The following is a 16,630-nucleotide window of genomic DNA, read 5'->3' on the forward strand; positions in this document are numbered from 1 at the left end:
CTACGTAAGCCTAAGTATTCTTTCAAAACCTATATCTATTTTGGAAAATCATTATCTAGTTGCATTGAGAAGTTACATGATATTTGATTTCCAATTTGTAAGAAAAGAAAAGTTGTTGAGAAGATATGTGCATAAGTTTGCATAAGTAAAGTTGTTGCATGAGATTGAAGTAAATGAGTTATATATATATGTATCTAGTGTGAGTAATCTGAGGTTTTGGAGGCCCGTTAGGACTATGTCCTTTCGGAAGAAAAGAGAAAGTAAAGAAAGAAACGGACATTGCGATCCGATGTGAAGTAACGAGGTCGATATTCCCGAGTTACTAGGTAGGATACTACCCACCGGGCTTGGAATCCTGGTCAGGGGGTGTGCATACTGACAAGTACGATATCTGATTCCACAGAGTTTGAGAAAAGAACCAAGATAATGGTTCTGTGAGCAAGATGAGTATTAAGCCAGCTAGATGCCGAGCCCAGATAAGTCCGTTCACATTATGGTGAAGTTCCTACCTCGCCCACGAGTAAAAGTAAAGAAAAAAAAGATCGAAAGCGAGTCTATGTGACTCAAGAGAAAGAAGAGAAAAGCGAGTCTGTGTGACTTAAGTGAAAGAAGAGAAAAGCGAGTCATTATGACTCTAAGAAACCTCCACAGAACAAGTGTTCCTTGTTACAAAAGAAAGAGTGTATATGTATATCTATCTATACTTATATTAAAGTATCATGTTCATTTTATTGCATGATTAAATGATTTGCACGTATTGCATGAAAGAATGAGAAGAAGCATGACTTTATATTGCCATTTATCCATTATATGATAGCTTGAGATTGCTTATTGAGACATGATAATATGAGATTGTTTATTAAGATATATGATAGCATGAGATTGCTATTGAGACATATGATAATATGAGATTGTTTATTAAGATATTTGATAGTATGAGATTGTTTATTGAGACATATGATAATATGTGATTGTTTATTAAGATATATGATAGCATGAGATTGCTTATTGAGACATATGATAATATGAGATTGTTTATTAAGATATATGATAGCTTGAGATTGCTTATGGAGACATATGATAATATGAGATTGTTTATTAAGATATATGATAGCTTGAGATTGCTTATTGAGACATATGATAATATGAGATTGTTTGTTGAGATATATGACAACATGAGATTGCTTGTTAAAGTTTAAGTATAGTATTACCCATTAGCTTGAGCATGATTAGTGTATTTCGCCATGATAAGATATATATGAGAAAGCATGAGATTGATGATGAGTTAAATGCTTGAGGAAGCATGCCTATTTGTTAATTAGGTTGCAAGCATATAGAAATACTGTTAAGTATGTTTAAATGTTGTTTAAAGTGATTGAGAATACTTGATCTAATTGTGTGAAACAAATGTTTTCCAAAAGTATATATATTGTAGTACTTTATAGGGTTGAGTGACATTATACTTAGCTTCGTGCTAACGGGTTGTTTTCTACTTGTTTGTTTGTTAACCCCTTTCAGGTGGGCCCAGAGAGCGATCGAGTTAGACTAGCTAAGCTTAGAGTGCTAGTTGTAGTCTAAACTCTTATCGATTATGTTTAGTTTTTAGACTTGGTTGTAGACCTATCTAGATGTTTTTGATGGTGTTGGACACCGGGATTTTATTCCCCAAGTTTGTTTAAAGTTAGCTAAGATTGACTTTGTTTAGATATTTTCCTTGTCTGTGCAATCTCCGTGTGTGGTGATTGTGGCGATGACACCTCTAAAAGTTTGATTAGTAAGTTTATTATGCTTGTTTAGTATCCCTTTCTAAGTTAAGTATTGTTAATAAAGTTTAAGAAAAGTGGGGTGTTACAATGCATGTCGAACAAAGCTCGTTTAACTTCCTCTGCATCCACTATATGCAGCAACATCCGGCTCTGTAGCTCGGTAATCCTTTGGCTAAGACTTTCAAGCATAGGTTGCATTGATCCATGGTCTGAAATTATATTTATAGAAAAGTGAATAAAATAAAAGATGATGTGCAAAAGTGTAAGATACACAAAAATGAAAAAAAAATGGAGAATGATTTAAGAAAAAAAATATGATAGAAGATTATATGGTGATGTGGTGATTGACCTAAAAATTGAAAGAATATAAGAGCATCCCCAATAGTTGTAGTTTTTGAAAAATTTTTGTATGTGTGACTAGGAAAAAAAATAGAAGAGAAGGGAATTTTTTTTTGAAAGGAAAATGATCAGAATATATTAAACCAAAAGCTCGTGAATGGAGTCAGGGGGTCAAAATCCCAAAATAAAGTGTCTTCCTACAGCGAGGAATTATTCGCATTTCTAGGAACGAAAATAATTGGGCAAGAATCAAAGTCATTCATCAAAAAAATGCAATCCTTAGTAGCTATACCAATATAGGAAAGGAAAAATTATTCATGAAAAAATAAATAAATAAAGATTTACGCGTCCGAAAAGGTGCGTGCAAGCACGACATTGGCGCCTCGCGCAAGGCAACTTTTTAATTGTTGCATTCTTGATGGGGCCACATATCTTACAAAAACTAAGCTCCTTCATGAAAGATCCATTTCGTTCTATCTCTCTTCTAATCCTCTCTCCTCCACATATGCATTCATCCCTTAAAGATCAGAAAAATGTTATGTGTATTCCCATTTTTTTACTCTAAATTTTTATTTTCATACACAATTTTTATATAGATACTCATATGAAAAAAGTAACTTATCAAGTCTGCTATATAATAAAATTTAAAAAAATAAAATTTAAGAATACATATTTTGAACTTTAAAAATCACACCGAAAACTTTTATTAGGGATGACGTGATAGGAGATGACATGGTGATGTGAGTGATATGAACTTCAAAATGGAGAGAAAAGAGAGGATGGTTAACTTCCACAGTAATTTCTTTCCTCAAAGCCCTAACTTTCATTTCATGAAAACAAAGAGAAATGCTAATTTGTCTTTATTCTTCACTAACATGAGTTGGAAGAGAATAAGGAGAGCAAGCTCTACTCCCACTTCGGCCAATATTTCTAAGCCCTCACTGCGTGCGTTTCCTTCTCTCCCACAAACGCTTTCTTCAAATCATAATAACTCGGTTTCTTGGAATCAATCCAAATTCAGAAACAGCTTTAATGATTTAGACGATGCCCTGAATTTATTCCGTCAAATGGCTCATACCCACCCCTTTCCTTCAACAAACTGCTTAGTAGAATTCTGAAATTTGAAGCATTATTCTGTAGTTGTTTCCCTCTTTCAAGAAATGCGCATTAAGGGCATCCCCATCGATGTGTATACCATTAACATTGTGATGGGTGTGTACTGCCGCTCAAGCCGAGTAGATTGCGGGTTTTGTGTACTTGGTGTGGTTTTCAAGTGTGGATTTGAGTTTGATGTGGTCACATTCACCACTCTGATTAAGGGCCTCGTTCTGGATAATAACATTGTGGAGGCTGTAGGGCTATTCAAAAAGTTGGTAAGGGAAAATGTGTGCAAAGTTGATCAAATTACTTACGGTGTTCTTATAAATGGGCTTTGCAAGGCAGGCCATACACAAAATGCTCTTGATTTACTTACAGTAATGCAAGAGGAGGGACCTAAGCCTAATACTATAGTCTACAACACTGTAATTGATTCTCTATGTAAAGACAGAATGGTTGATAAGGCTCTTGGCCTTCTCTCTGAGATGATTGAAAGAGGGATTCCCCCGAATATCATCACATATACTTCACTGATTCAAGGCCTTTGCAATTTTAGCCGATGGAAAGAGGTTACCAAGTTAATGAATGAGATGGTGCTACATAATGTATATCCAGGTGTAAGGAGGGGAAGTTGGAAAGTGCGGAAACTATTATTCAGATCATGATTCAAAGGAAGATTTATCCTAATGTCGTCACATACAGCACTCTTATTGAGGGGTACTGTTTGCAAGGACGGATGGATGAAGCGAGGAAAGCTTTTGGTCAGGTGGTAGAAAGTGGCCTTCAACATAATATTGGGACCTATAACACATTAATTAATGGATACTGTAAAATAAAAGAAATGGATGAGGCCATGGATCTGTTTTGTGAAATTCCTCAAAAAGGGTTTCATCCTGATGTTATTACGTATACCACAATGTTGCAGGGGTTATTTCTGGTGGATAGATGTTCTGCTGCACTGAAACTTTTTCAGAAGATGCTGGTTGCTGGAAATAAACCAGATTATTACACTTCATGTGTCTTACTTGATGGTTTGTGTGATAATGGACTTGTTGAAGAGGCTATGTCAGTCTATCATCAGTTATTAAATAGAAACAGAAATGGTTCTCATGTTTATGGTACCATCATAATTGATAGGCTCTGCAAGTTAGGACGGCTTAATGTTGCACGCGATCTATTCAATGACCTCATCTCTAAAGGGCGACACCCAAATGTGTATACATACACCGCAATCATAAATGGGCTTTGTCGAGAAGGATTAATAGATGAAGCCTTAGAGTTGTTAAGGAAAATAGAGAGAAATGATTGCTTACCAAATACTGTGACTTATAATGTTATTTTGTTAGAGAGAGAAAATGTGATGAGGCAAATCTAGTTTTGAATGAAATGGTTGGTAAGGGTATTTCTCCAAATGATTGCACATTTATCTTCATAAACGACTTACTTGCACTTAAAACTAAAACCGGAGATGAGACAGTACTAAAGGTGATACAGAAATTTGCTGCAAATCATGTAAAGTAACTACATATTTGGAATGTTTTAGCTTCTCTGCTTGTTCATGGATTGCTACTTTTGGAGGAATGTTTTCGGGGATTTCACTCCCAGTTCCATCTTCTGTTCAAATGTGTGCATATTTCTTGAGTCAAGTCTGCTAAACACAGCTCTTTATTGACCAAAAGACTACCCTTGGAAGATTGGATCTGTAGAATAGGCTTTAGTTTTCTTTCCTTGAGTTTGTGCAAGACTAATCTAGTTGTGGTGGTCTTGTGAGAGTTGTTTATATCTAATTGTGATCTTTTGTCGAGCAGATGCATGACTATGTGCTTCATAGTGTAATTTCCCTAATAGATAAAAACTCATCTCATCTATGTTACATCACCATTGTTAATTATACAAGGTAAACAAAACCAAAAGCACTACAACAATATTATTAAGTAGCCAAGCAAAAGCAGCAAAGATGACAGAATGAGCTCCATTGAATAAGCCCGGTGGGCGGTGTCCGGAGCCGGAGCCGGAGAAGGAGGCCGACGACTATCAACCGCCACCTTCTCTTTAGGGCAGGTGTAACCGCAGCGGCTTGGTCTGACAACTCTGTAAACGCCGGTGCTGGTTAAGATGAAAACATCTTTTCTGTTGTCCTGAGCAAATGAGAAAATGTAGCCTAAAGCAGGCAGAGGGGTGTGGGTGTTGGGGACAGTGGTGCAGTTGAGTGGTGAATCATGGGCACACCCAAAAGCCATGTCTGTTTTTGTGAAGTTGCCACTGTCTTTGGGGGTTTCTACACCTGCCCACATGTTCTTTGCATACAAATCCCCATACAAATAACTGCACATCATAGATTCATCATTGTTATTATTAGCAATGTTGTAGAATATGTTAGGCACTAGTCGGATGCCGCCTAACGCTTAGAGCGCCTAGGGGGTGCTGTTATAATCCTCAAACTAGTCATATGTTATATGATCAGTTGAGTACATGACTGGAGAAATATAGGAGAAGAGTAGCCAAGTAGGCAAAAAAAACCACTCGATCGAGTGAGTCTCAACTTAGCCGAGTTAGGCGCTCAACTCAGCCGAGTCGGCACCTTGGATGCCTAATCGGCCGATTTGTCGGTCAACCAACTAAAAGCCGTCTAGGCTGAAATCGCCTTGGCCTAGGGCCCACTAGACCGGTTTTTACACTTGGTCAAGTCAGCGCCTAGGGTATCTAGTCGGCCAATTAGTCGATCAGCTGACTAAAAGTCGTCTAGGTTTAAAATCGCCTCAGCCGGCCCCCTAGTTGGCACCTAGACTGATTTTTATAACACTGGTTATTAGCCACCCATCAAACCATATTTAAAGTTTTAATTAAACTCTTTTGTGCTTACCTTCCATACATGCAGGGATCAGTCTGGGAGCGGTAGAAGAATCCGCCGGATATTGCTGCTGATCCTATCTCTTTATTTATTTCAGAATGGTTGTACCCAAGAACTGGGAAGATTGGATCAAAAGAAGTGGTGGAAGTATTCTCTCCTGCAGTTTCATTAGGCTTGAATGGTATAGGACCTTCAAAATTGCTCCATCCATAGTTTCCTCCCTTTGTAATTATATCCACTTCTTCGTATTGATCCTACATATGCATTTTGTTAACATTCTTTTTTTTTTTCTATTACTCGAGAGTGAAATTTCGCGTTGTAACTTTAGCCAGCAAAGGACCACAACCACAAGGAGGTAAGGTAAGCCATCCTAGGCGGCTCAAACCAAAAAGGCAAAAAGACTACTCCCACTGTAAGTCGAACTTGAAATCTTGTGGTTACCAAGTCAACAGCTCAACCAATTTCACTGGGTGTCCCATTTTATTAACATTCTGACAAGAAAAACCCGTAGTCACTACTCCATTTTATTAACATTCTGACGAGAAAAACCCGTAATCACTACTCGAGATTGTACACACAAGGATAAATCCCGCCTTTGTGATCCTAACCCGTCGGCAAAAGACCACAAGAAGGCAAACTAACATAAGTTGTAGTTGACTCAAACCAAGAAAGCAAATATAGGTCGTTCTTACTAGAAGTTGAACCTGAAATCTTGTGGTTACCAAGCCAACCGTCCGATCAAGGGTTGTCCCATTTTGTTAACATTCTTGATATGCAGTGTACTAAGTATATAACATAATCAATCTATATAAGAAGTGCATGATAAATACCTGGCCAACATCTCCACAGAGGAAATAGTTAGGCCTTTCTGCATCAAAGCTGCAGCGCCAAGGATTTCTGAGACCAAGAGCCCATATTTCGTGCGCCACATCCTTCTCCTCGACGTAAGGATTATCATCAGGAACGGAATAGTTTCCCCAGAGGCCAAGATCAGATATTTGTTGTTCGCCTTCGTGAACGAATCAGAGAAATGAAAGATGAGGATGCTGCAGTAAATGCCTACTTCTTTCTGATCTGATATGTACTGTACTGTACTTACTTGGTATGTTATCTACATCAAGCCTCAGAATTTTGCCCAGCAAAGATTTTTTGTTTTGAGCAAAGTTGTATAGATCACCCTTGCTTCCGCCATCGCCTAACATCACATACATGTATCCATCCTCGGGCCCGAAAAGAATTTGTCCACCATGACTGTCTGCATATGGAAGTCCCAGTGTGAATATTCTTCTCATTTCTGAAGGCTTTGCTTTTTCTGCCTGCAAATTTTATAACATTGTAAACACCACCAGATTTCCATTTTTCTTTGGTTAAAATAAATCCCCAGAAGTTGATGTGAAGCTGTTGGTCTGAGGCCGCCAGGACGGCACTAGGTGGTTAAGGCTGAGGGGTCAAGTTTAGCACCTTACTTCTTAAAAATGTGACAGTATAATGAAATAAAGGAGTTTTTTTTTTGCATTTTTGGTTCCACGAGTATTGCGTTACTAACAATGTTGAATTCACAACTTTCAAAACTTGCGTAATTGGTTCACGAGTATTAATTTTTTTAGTGCAAATGGTCCTTTCGGTGAAATCTCCCTCAATTTTTCACCGGAAAAATTATTTCCCTTTTATAGCAGGGGTATAATGGTCTTTTCATTTTACCACCATGTTTTCTCCCATAAAAGTTCAATTCCAATTTCACACTTTTGATCCCACGAGTATAGTGACACTAAGATGTTTGGTTCATGGAAGGAAAACATTTTCAAAGTGAAGGAAAATGTTGTTTTCTAGTGTTTGGTTCATGGAATTGGAAAATGAATTCCTCAAATTTGAGAAAAACAAAATCCTTGGTTGGACCAAGGATTTTGTTTTCCATGGAAGATGGGAAGAAAAAGTGAATAGATTGCCTATTTTACCTTTGCTTTCTTTTTTAATTATATTACTTTTATTAATTTGTAGGGGCATATATGTCTTTATACTCATTATTCCTTACAATTCCAAATCTAACCAAACAATAGAATTAGTATTCCCAGTAATTTTTTTTCCACCAACCAAACAATGAAATTCATCTTCCTAGTAATTGTTTTTCCATGGAATTTCAATTCCACTTCCCTTAAAATATTTTCCGCGAACAAAACAAGGGCGGGAATTGTAAGGAATAATGAGTATAAAGACCTATATGCCCCTACAAATTAATAAAAGTAATATAATTAAAAAAGAAAGTAAGGGTAAAATAGACAATCTATTCACTTTTTCTTCTCATCTTCCATGGAAAACAAAATCTTTGGCCCAACCAAGGATTTTGTTTTCCTCAAATTTGAGGAATTCATTTTCCAATGGAAAATGAATTCCATGAACCAAACACTAGAAAACAACATTTTCCTTCACTTTAAGGAAACATTTTCCATGAACCAAACATCCCTTAACAATAATATTGATCCACAACTTTCAAAACTTGCATAATAGTATCAACTTCTTAGCACAAATGGTCCTTCTGGTGAAATCTTCGCAAAAGAAAAAGACCATTATACCCCTACTATAAAGGATAAACAATTTTTCAGGTGAAAAATTGACGGAGATTTCACTGAAATGACCATTTGCGCTAAGAAATTGATACTCGTAGACCAATTATGCAATTTTTAAAGTTATGAATTAACATTGTTAGTACTACAATACTCGTTGGATCAAAAATGTGAAAAATTTAAAAATAAAATTATGCCTTCACTACTAATTATAGCTTTTGACTTAATGGTAAGCGTTTGATCCTAACAGAAACATACGTACCAGTGAAGGATTTGGAGCTGTTCCATTAGCACTATACTCTGCAACAACTGTATGAAATTGGCATGGCTGAGAGGCTATCTTTGAAGGATCACAGCCAACATCTGAGTTGCAGGCACACCTTCCGACGCAGCCGGGGGACTTGGACTTATCGCAGTTGAACGATGCGAAGAAGCGCCCGTTCTGTGCAAACTTGGGGTGGAAAGCCATTCCCATCATCCCAAACTTAGCATCCAGATAAACTTGATCTGTCAAGTCAGCAAATGGACTTGATTCATCTAGTCCCATTGCCTGTCCAGAGTCCTGCTCGGGTATCGTAGCCAGCCAAATTTTGCCAGGCTGATCAGAGAAAAACGCCCGGTTTGATCCATCGGGGTGAGGGACCATGTTGAGGTAATTGGTTCCACTGCCAACCTTCTCGAGGCAAATCCCATTCGGGACTGGAAAGCTACCACTGCTGCTGTTCAGCTTAACTGGTTCGCCGCTGAAACAATAGGAGCTGTTTCCCCCAAATGCTTGACAGAAATCATCTTTAGATTGCCAGAGGTCTGCTAGCTTGGAAATGGTGGAGTTTTGTGGCTCTCCCGCCTTGGTTTGCAAAGAGGGAGCAAAGGGAGAGTTGAGTATCGGTATGGTTTCGCAGGCATCCCAAACAGATGAACAAAAGCTATCATCATTGCCTTGCTGCCTTGATAAAGACGGGGTTGATTTAGAACCTGTGTTGCACAAAACTGGTATCGGTCTAGGCCCGGACTTAACCTTGAACAACTCTGCTGAAAATTGATCACAAGCCTGCAAAAAATCATACCAAATTTTCACTTTCACAGTGTATCAGATGAACATCAGCTTCAAAACTGTGCTAGTTACAAAGTCCTTTAACTCATTGTTTTCCTTTGAAATAGTTTCATTTCAAATCGTGCTAGACTTGGCCTTTTACCGGCCTCCGCCTAACAATTCCTTCAGCACCCCTTAATTGCAAAGTTTTTACTCTTGCTCTTATGTCACAGGTTAGGATTAAGCATTTACCAATATGCCAAAAGTTATAATTAGTGGCAAAGGCGCAACTTTATTTTCTTATACCCGTCACGTTTTTGATAGTCAGGGTGATGGACTTGAACTTTCAAGCCTCCACCCAACAATCCCTAGCCACCTTATGGTGGACTTTGTCCTTCAGTCCTCCGCCTAACAATCCCCTAGCCACCTGATGCTGGATTTGGCCCTTCAGGCCACCATCCAACAATCACCTACCCACCTAATAGTGGATTTGGCCCTTCACCGACCTCCGCCCAACAATCCCTGAGGAACCTGATGCTGAATTTGGCCTTTCAAGCCAGCACCCAGCAATCACCTACCCACCTAATACTGGATTTGGTCTTTCAGACAGATTAAAACCTAGACTCTATCTCTCTCTGACAGATTAGATGATATCACAAACTTGAAATTTTGCAAGTTAGAGAGTTACCATAGCTTTAAAACTTTTTCAACATGCCTAAATTTGCAAGTTCACTTATAATACAAAGTAATCTCAATTATAATGATGCTTAAGAAAAATGTGACAAAGAACTTACTGCACAGAGGATTGATTTCACAGCAGAAGCACAAGCAGAATCAGAAATGTTCATGCCTGCAAACTTCTTCTGCAGCTGCAAATCTTTGGAAGAGTCACAGCAAACAGTCCCATTGTATGGGCAGAAACTCAGAGGCTTCTTTGCAGTGGTGGGTGCTCCTAAATATTCCAAAATTTTGAAACAAACAAACCCATCATCATTTCATCAAACTGATATTATATGCTTCAGAAATTAAAGTTGCATGGAAAATGAATTAAAAAGATGAACAAATTAAAGAAACTTACTCAGGTCTGTACACAAAGGGTGTGAAGCAGAAGGGTTAATGAAGCAGAAGAGTAGCAGACAAAAGAATGAGCAAAGCATGGTGGGGAACTTTGCCATCATTTCTGGAAACTTCAAACTCCAAACAGAGAAGGACAAAGATATATACACCAAAGTGGAAACAAAAATTAATGCCTCATGGTGAAAGAGACACAAGTGTTTTCAAGATATATATTGGTTTTCTTCATCACCATTTCTCTACATGAGTGGTTTAGCTTAAAGTGAGTGTCAAGAAAAATTCAAGAATTTCCAGAATATGTTGAACAGTTCATGTGAAAGTTTGAGTGAGAGAGTGAGCAATTCTTTTTTTTTTTTTTTTTTTTTTTTAGTTAGTTAATGTCAAACGGGTCCTCCGAGAATAGTGATTTTGCCACGTTTAGTCCTAAACTTTTAAATCAACCACTGGTCCTTCGACTTTCTAGTTACCATCTGTGGTTCAAGTTAACCGGTCTTTCAACTTTCAAAATTTAACCAGTCTTGGTTCTGTTGGAAGAATCATGAGTGGTTAAAAATTGATAGTTGAAGGACCATAAGTATTAACTTAGACCATGGATACTAACAATTTAAAAGTCAAAAGACCACGGGTGATGAACTTAAAAGTTTAGAACTAAATATGACAAAATCACTATACTCAAAGACCTAAGATGATATTAACTCTTTTTTTTTTTTTCCTTACATTAATTTGAATTGTCCAATACCATGGATGAAGTCCCTTTTTTACCAGAAAGGCCAAGTTGGTGCAAGTAGACAAGGAAAAATGGGCACTGAAAATAAATGTGGGAAGCAATAATTCATCACTTTGGGACCCAATGACCCATAACCATTTTTGACTGAACAAAAACGTCTTGACGTGTAGGTTATGTCAATATTTAAAATTATGTTCTATCGAATACATAACGAGAAAATTAACTTTAGCATATGTTAAAGAAGTTTTCGTTACATATTCGTTGGTTTAAAAAAAAAAAAAAAAAAAAAAAAAGTTTTGGTTAGATATTCGTAAATTTAATCGAGTTTAAGATGTTGATAAACATATATATATAGCGTGTGAAAAAGATTTTAAAAAATAGTAATTTGGGCTGACTTGTAGCTTGAGATATCTCAGTGGATGAGAAGTGGTTGGAAAGTTTAAAGATAGTGCTGTTGTGCAGATAGACATTTATAATTTAGCAGCTGAGCTGGATGAATATGTTGAACGTGATCAGTGCAATGACATCAGAGATATAATGAACATATATTTAAATTTATTATCTTGATTTACACCTCCTTCTTCTCCATCATTTGGTTAAGCGTGTCTGACTTAGCAGTAGTCACAGGATGGATGATCTATTGGGAAGTAAGCATAATGCATTGTTAAGATTGACTATGGCGGACTATCCCATAAATCAAAGTATTTATTGTTAACTAGATAATAATTAATTAATTATTGTAAATTTTTTTTTAATTTCTTTGAATTATTGTTCAATGTTGTATCTTTTGAAAATTATTATAAACTTTTAAAATTATTTCGGTTTTTTTTTTTCAAATTATTGTTGATGGTTTCACTTTTTCTAAATTTTTGTTAATTATTTTGATCTTTTGAATTTTAAATATTATTGCAATTTTTGTTAATTATTTTTATTTGTTTCCAATAATCGGTAATATTTGTGACTTTTTTGTGAATTACCATACATTCATTTATTGTTATTGTTGTTGTTATTATTATTACGGAGTATTATTTTTATACTTAGGTGATCCCAGTTTCGCCGGTCTAATCTTAAACTTACAAGATCTCATCCCTTAGAGCAACTGCAAAGGTAAATCGTATGTCGCTCAGTGGAATTCGAACCCCCACACTGCTGCGTTCAGTCGTGACATCAAATCGAGCAAGTGACGAAGCACTATATGCTAACACTACTGCATTCAGTCGTGACATCAAGTCGAGCAAGTGACAAAACACTATATGCTAAGTCAGGGCTATTATTATTTATTATTATTATTATTATTATTATTAATTAATTATTATTATTATTATTGAATTGTGATGTGTTTGAGAACAGGATTCGATCCCACAATTGTGATTTGAAAGCAGAAGAAGATGGAGCAGTGATGTATGTGTGTTGATCACATGCATGCATGATAGCATCTGTTCTTAATACAATATTAAATTGGCAATATATATTAATAGGATAATCAATGCTATATCCTAATTACATTTTGTTTATGGTGAAATTATATTTCTTCCTTTAAAAAAATATATCTTTGATTTTGATGGATATCTAAAAACATATATAATAAGTGTGAATAAAAGTTATACCCCTGATTTATGTCTGTTTTTTTCGTTAAGTTTTTTTGTACATTATGCTATAAAGGTTGTACATTAAAATATTTTAGACAAACATACCCCTACCGTTATAACTTCTGTTATCTTTTCCACTATTGTTACCATACACATGCATCCACCATATATTTTCTTATCTTCTTCATTAATAATAATATATACACATTAAATATTTGAGTTATATGTTAATTATTACATAAATATAAATATTAAATTTATAAAAATGATTTACATTATTATTATTATTATTATTATTATTATTATTATTATTATTATTATTTAGAAATTAGAATAATTTGAATATCTAAAATCTAAATAAATTTAAAATTTTAATATAATGTATTAATATTGGGCACATATTTTTACGCATCGCGCATAAAAAATACTAGTATTACAATATGATCGGAACAAATCGACCGATGGAGGTGGAGCAAGACACCGGGCCCCCCGGGGTTAAGGCCCGTGCTCGACCCATAGGGCCTCGGCCCATGAGGCCTCGGCCAGGAGTAGGTGCCGACCCCAAAGGGGTCGACCATAAACGGGGTCGGCTATAAACAGGGCCGACCTGGGAACCAGTCAACCGGGCACGGTCAACGCGGATCCAATCACCACCCGCTTTAGGAGGTGGAGGCTAGGGTGGGGTTGTATAAAAAACCCCACACCTTGTCTCTTTAAGACACATTCTCACTATCTTACACACCTTGTCCTAACGGGTCGTTGTAATAGCCTATTTACGGCATTTAATATAATATACGGTCTTCACGGCCTTACGACATCGTTCTATCCTTTTATTATTTGCATTCTTATTGTTTGGGTTTAATAATTCGAGTCACCCCGGATTAATTAAATCCATCAGATTTATATAATTTTTTTTTAGATAAGTGGAAAAGAGACAAGCTAAGCTAAGGATTCTCATTCTTGTGGCACCAACACTATCCTCAAGAAGCATTTGCTAATTAAGGAGACACATGAGGGTAAGAAAACATCTACGACCTCTTTTGCTTCATAATGATAATGTGGTGTTTGGTAAATAACTATCAGATGATAGCTATTCATTAGCTGATTGAGTTAGTGAATTTGACTAGTTAATAATATTAGCTGATTGTATAGTAGAAAAATGTTTGGTAAATTAACTATTAGTTGATAGCTTATTACCGAAATGACTTTCTAAAAAAATTACTTTGAATAACTTTTTGAATTTTAACATTTTGGAGCAATAAGTTGTTACAAAAAACTAAGTAATCAATCAAACACTCATATTGATTTTGTTTAATTAAGTCAAACAGCTAATAGTGGTCAAAGCTAACTATGTTATATAAACCGGCCGGGCCAAACACACTCAACTGAATTTTAATAAAATTGATATACTGACGTTTAAAATTTTTTTTTTAAAAAAAAATTGTATGGAACATTTTCTTCTTTTTTGGTATTCAGTATGTAGAAGTATTATCTTTTTACTTTTTTTTTTTGGTTTTTTTTTTTTTTTTTTTTTTTTTTTTTTTTTTTTTTGGGTTTGAGAATGCCATATCTTTCTAAAACATAAATTAAATTACTTTTTTTTTTAATTAAAAAGAATCAACAAGTAAAAAATGTGGATTATAAAGGTTGTACATTAAAATCAGAACATAATTGTATGGGGTGAACATACAATTATGAACATACTGTTACACGGTAGGGGTGAACATATAATTCTATAATTATGAATATAGAGTTGTGAAAATAATTATGAACATATATTTATGTAATTATGAATATAGAGATTCAATAATTGTTAATATGAAGTTCAAAAATTATGAATATATAGCTTTATAATTATGAACATATAGTTCAGTAATTATGAACATAGATTTCTGTGATTGTGAATATAGAGTTCAATAATTATGAATATGAAGGTCAAAAATTATGAATATATAACTTTATAATTATGAACATATAATTCAGTAATTATGAACATAGAATTGTGTCCACCTTATAAGGTGGACACGGTTCCACAGCATAAGGATTGTAGGTCCGTAGCGGCGTAGCTTTGACGGCTTGAGTTCATTACTGATTTACCGAATACCGACATTACGCAAATCACCAAATCTCACAAACAGCAGCGACAGACAGACGCCAATTTCAACATGCAGCAGTAGCATGCAAATACGCAAATAGCATACGACAGACGCAGCTCGGCAGAATTCTTCAATTCATTCTTGATTATACAAAGTCACGAATTTAAAAGTTCTTCAATTCTCTTAACATGTAATTAAAATTACTAAATATTTCACAATTCTTGGTTTTTTTTTTTTTTTTTTTTTTTTTTTTTTTACATAACTTAATAATCCTGATTTCAGAATAATATATTAAGATTTTGTTTTTTTTGATTAATTATTTATTCATAAAGTTTTAAAATAAATTCTTATTTTTTTTCTTAGGATTTTATAATTATATCTTCTAGAAAATATTCATCTGGGTTTGAGAAGCGTACAAAGAAAAGAAGAATTGTTAGATGCTACTCATGAAGATCAAGATGATTATGAGATTGGAAAAAATTTAAATGATAATGTGCACAACAATGATAGGAAAATGAAATTTTAGAAGAAGTTGATAACAAAAGTTTGGTGGTTGATTTTGAGTCTAAATGTGCACGGCGCATCTCAATTTTTAAAATTAAATTTAGATGTATTTTTTATACAATATTTATATTTTGAATTTTTGATACAACTTTTTGAACAACTATTATTTATATATACAAATTAATTACTTGAAAAAGGGCCTAATTTGAGACATTGCACAGGACCTCAATTTTTATTGGAACGGCCCTGTTAATATTGGGCACCTATTTTTTGCGCATCGCGCATAAAAAAATACTAGTTATGCTAATATATATGGTAGTGTAGGTTATAATTCTATCACGCATACATGATCATCATATAGTCTATTGGTATTATTTCATGCATAACCCACTCAATGTGAAAAAAGGTTTTTCTTATACTAGGGATATGCATATCATCAACCCATGTTAAGTACCTGAATTCGATGAAGACTTTCAAAGACTTCTGAATACTTTAAAATTTTGGTGGTATTCTATTTAAATTTTTAAAGACTCTTTAAATATCTATCGATATTCAATTCAGACTTTTCAAAAATTGCCCGTACGGGCTTAGTTCAATGGTTTCAGTGGGCAGTATTTGGGAGAAGAGATTAAGGTTCGAACCTTGGCGGCGGCTCTTGTGCGCATCGGCATTTGGCCCTGTTCGACTAGTATTCGATTCAGACTTTTATAGAGTCTTTAGAAGTCTACTCGTATTCAAAAAGAGTTAATACCCAAAATGATCCTCGACTATAGTATTTTTTCTCAATTTCGTCCTAAACGACTTTGGTGACCTAATGTAGTCCCGAACTTTTGTGTTTTGCTCAATTTAGTCCTCCATTTGTTATTCCATCAAATTAGTGTTAAATAGAGGGACAATTTAGTAATTTCAATATTGGCTTCTATTTACTCTCAAACCTGCGAAGTGCGAAATCCCCCTTTCTTTTACGAATTACTCTCAGAATTACTCTCAAC

General features: G+C 35.3%; 3 protein-coding genes across 3 annotated transcripts; 2 read left to right on the plus strand and 1 right to left on the minus strand.

Annotated features, from left to right (window-relative positions):
• Window positions 1–3,265: 3,265 nt before the first annotated feature.
• On the plus strand, window positions 3,266–3,868 carry LOC109154764 (putative pentatricopeptide repeat-containing protein At1g12700, mitochondrial). Its single transcript, XM_019302492.1, has one exon. It carries the CDS (start codon window positions 3,266–3,268, stop codon window positions 3,866–3,868), a length of 603 nt encoding a protein of 200 aa, XP_019158037.1.
• Window positions 3,865–4,578, plus strand: LOC109154765 (putative pentatricopeptide repeat-containing protein At3g16710, mitochondrial). Its single transcript, XM_019302493.1, has one exon. The coding sequence runs from the start codon at window positions 3,865–3,867 to the stop codon at window positions 4,576–4,578; it is 714 nt and encodes a 237-aa protein (XP_019158038.1).
• Window positions 4,579–5,024: 446 nt separating this feature from the next.
• LOC109154784 (HIPL1 protein-like) lies at window positions 5,025–11,060 on the minus strand. Its single transcript, XM_019302506.1, has 8 exons — window positions 10,962–11,060; window positions 10,727–10,893; window positions 10,443–10,600; window positions 8,878–9,666; window positions 7,154–7,370; window positions 6,885–7,063; window positions 6,067–6,308; window positions 5,025–5,528 (listed from the first exon to the last, which is right to left on the minus strand). The coding sequence occupies exons 2-8, from the start codon at window positions 10,824–10,826 to the stop codon at window positions 5,120–5,122; spliced, it is 2,094 nt and encodes a 697-aa protein (XP_019158051.1). The 5' UTR covers window positions 10,827–10,893; window positions 10,962–11,060; the 3' UTR covers window positions 5,025–5,119.
• Between the last annotated feature and the right edge of the window lie 5,570 nt (window positions 11,061–16,630).

The sequence above is a fragment of the Ipomoea nil genome, unplaced genomic scaffold (genome assembly GCF_001879475.1).
Source record: "Ipomoea nil cultivar Tokyo-kokei standard unplaced genomic scaffold, Asagao_1.1 scaffold2653, whole genome shotgun sequence".
NCBI classification, from domain to species: Eukaryota; Viridiplantae; Streptophyta; class Magnoliopsida; order Solanales; family Convolvulaceae; genus Ipomoea; species Ipomoea nil.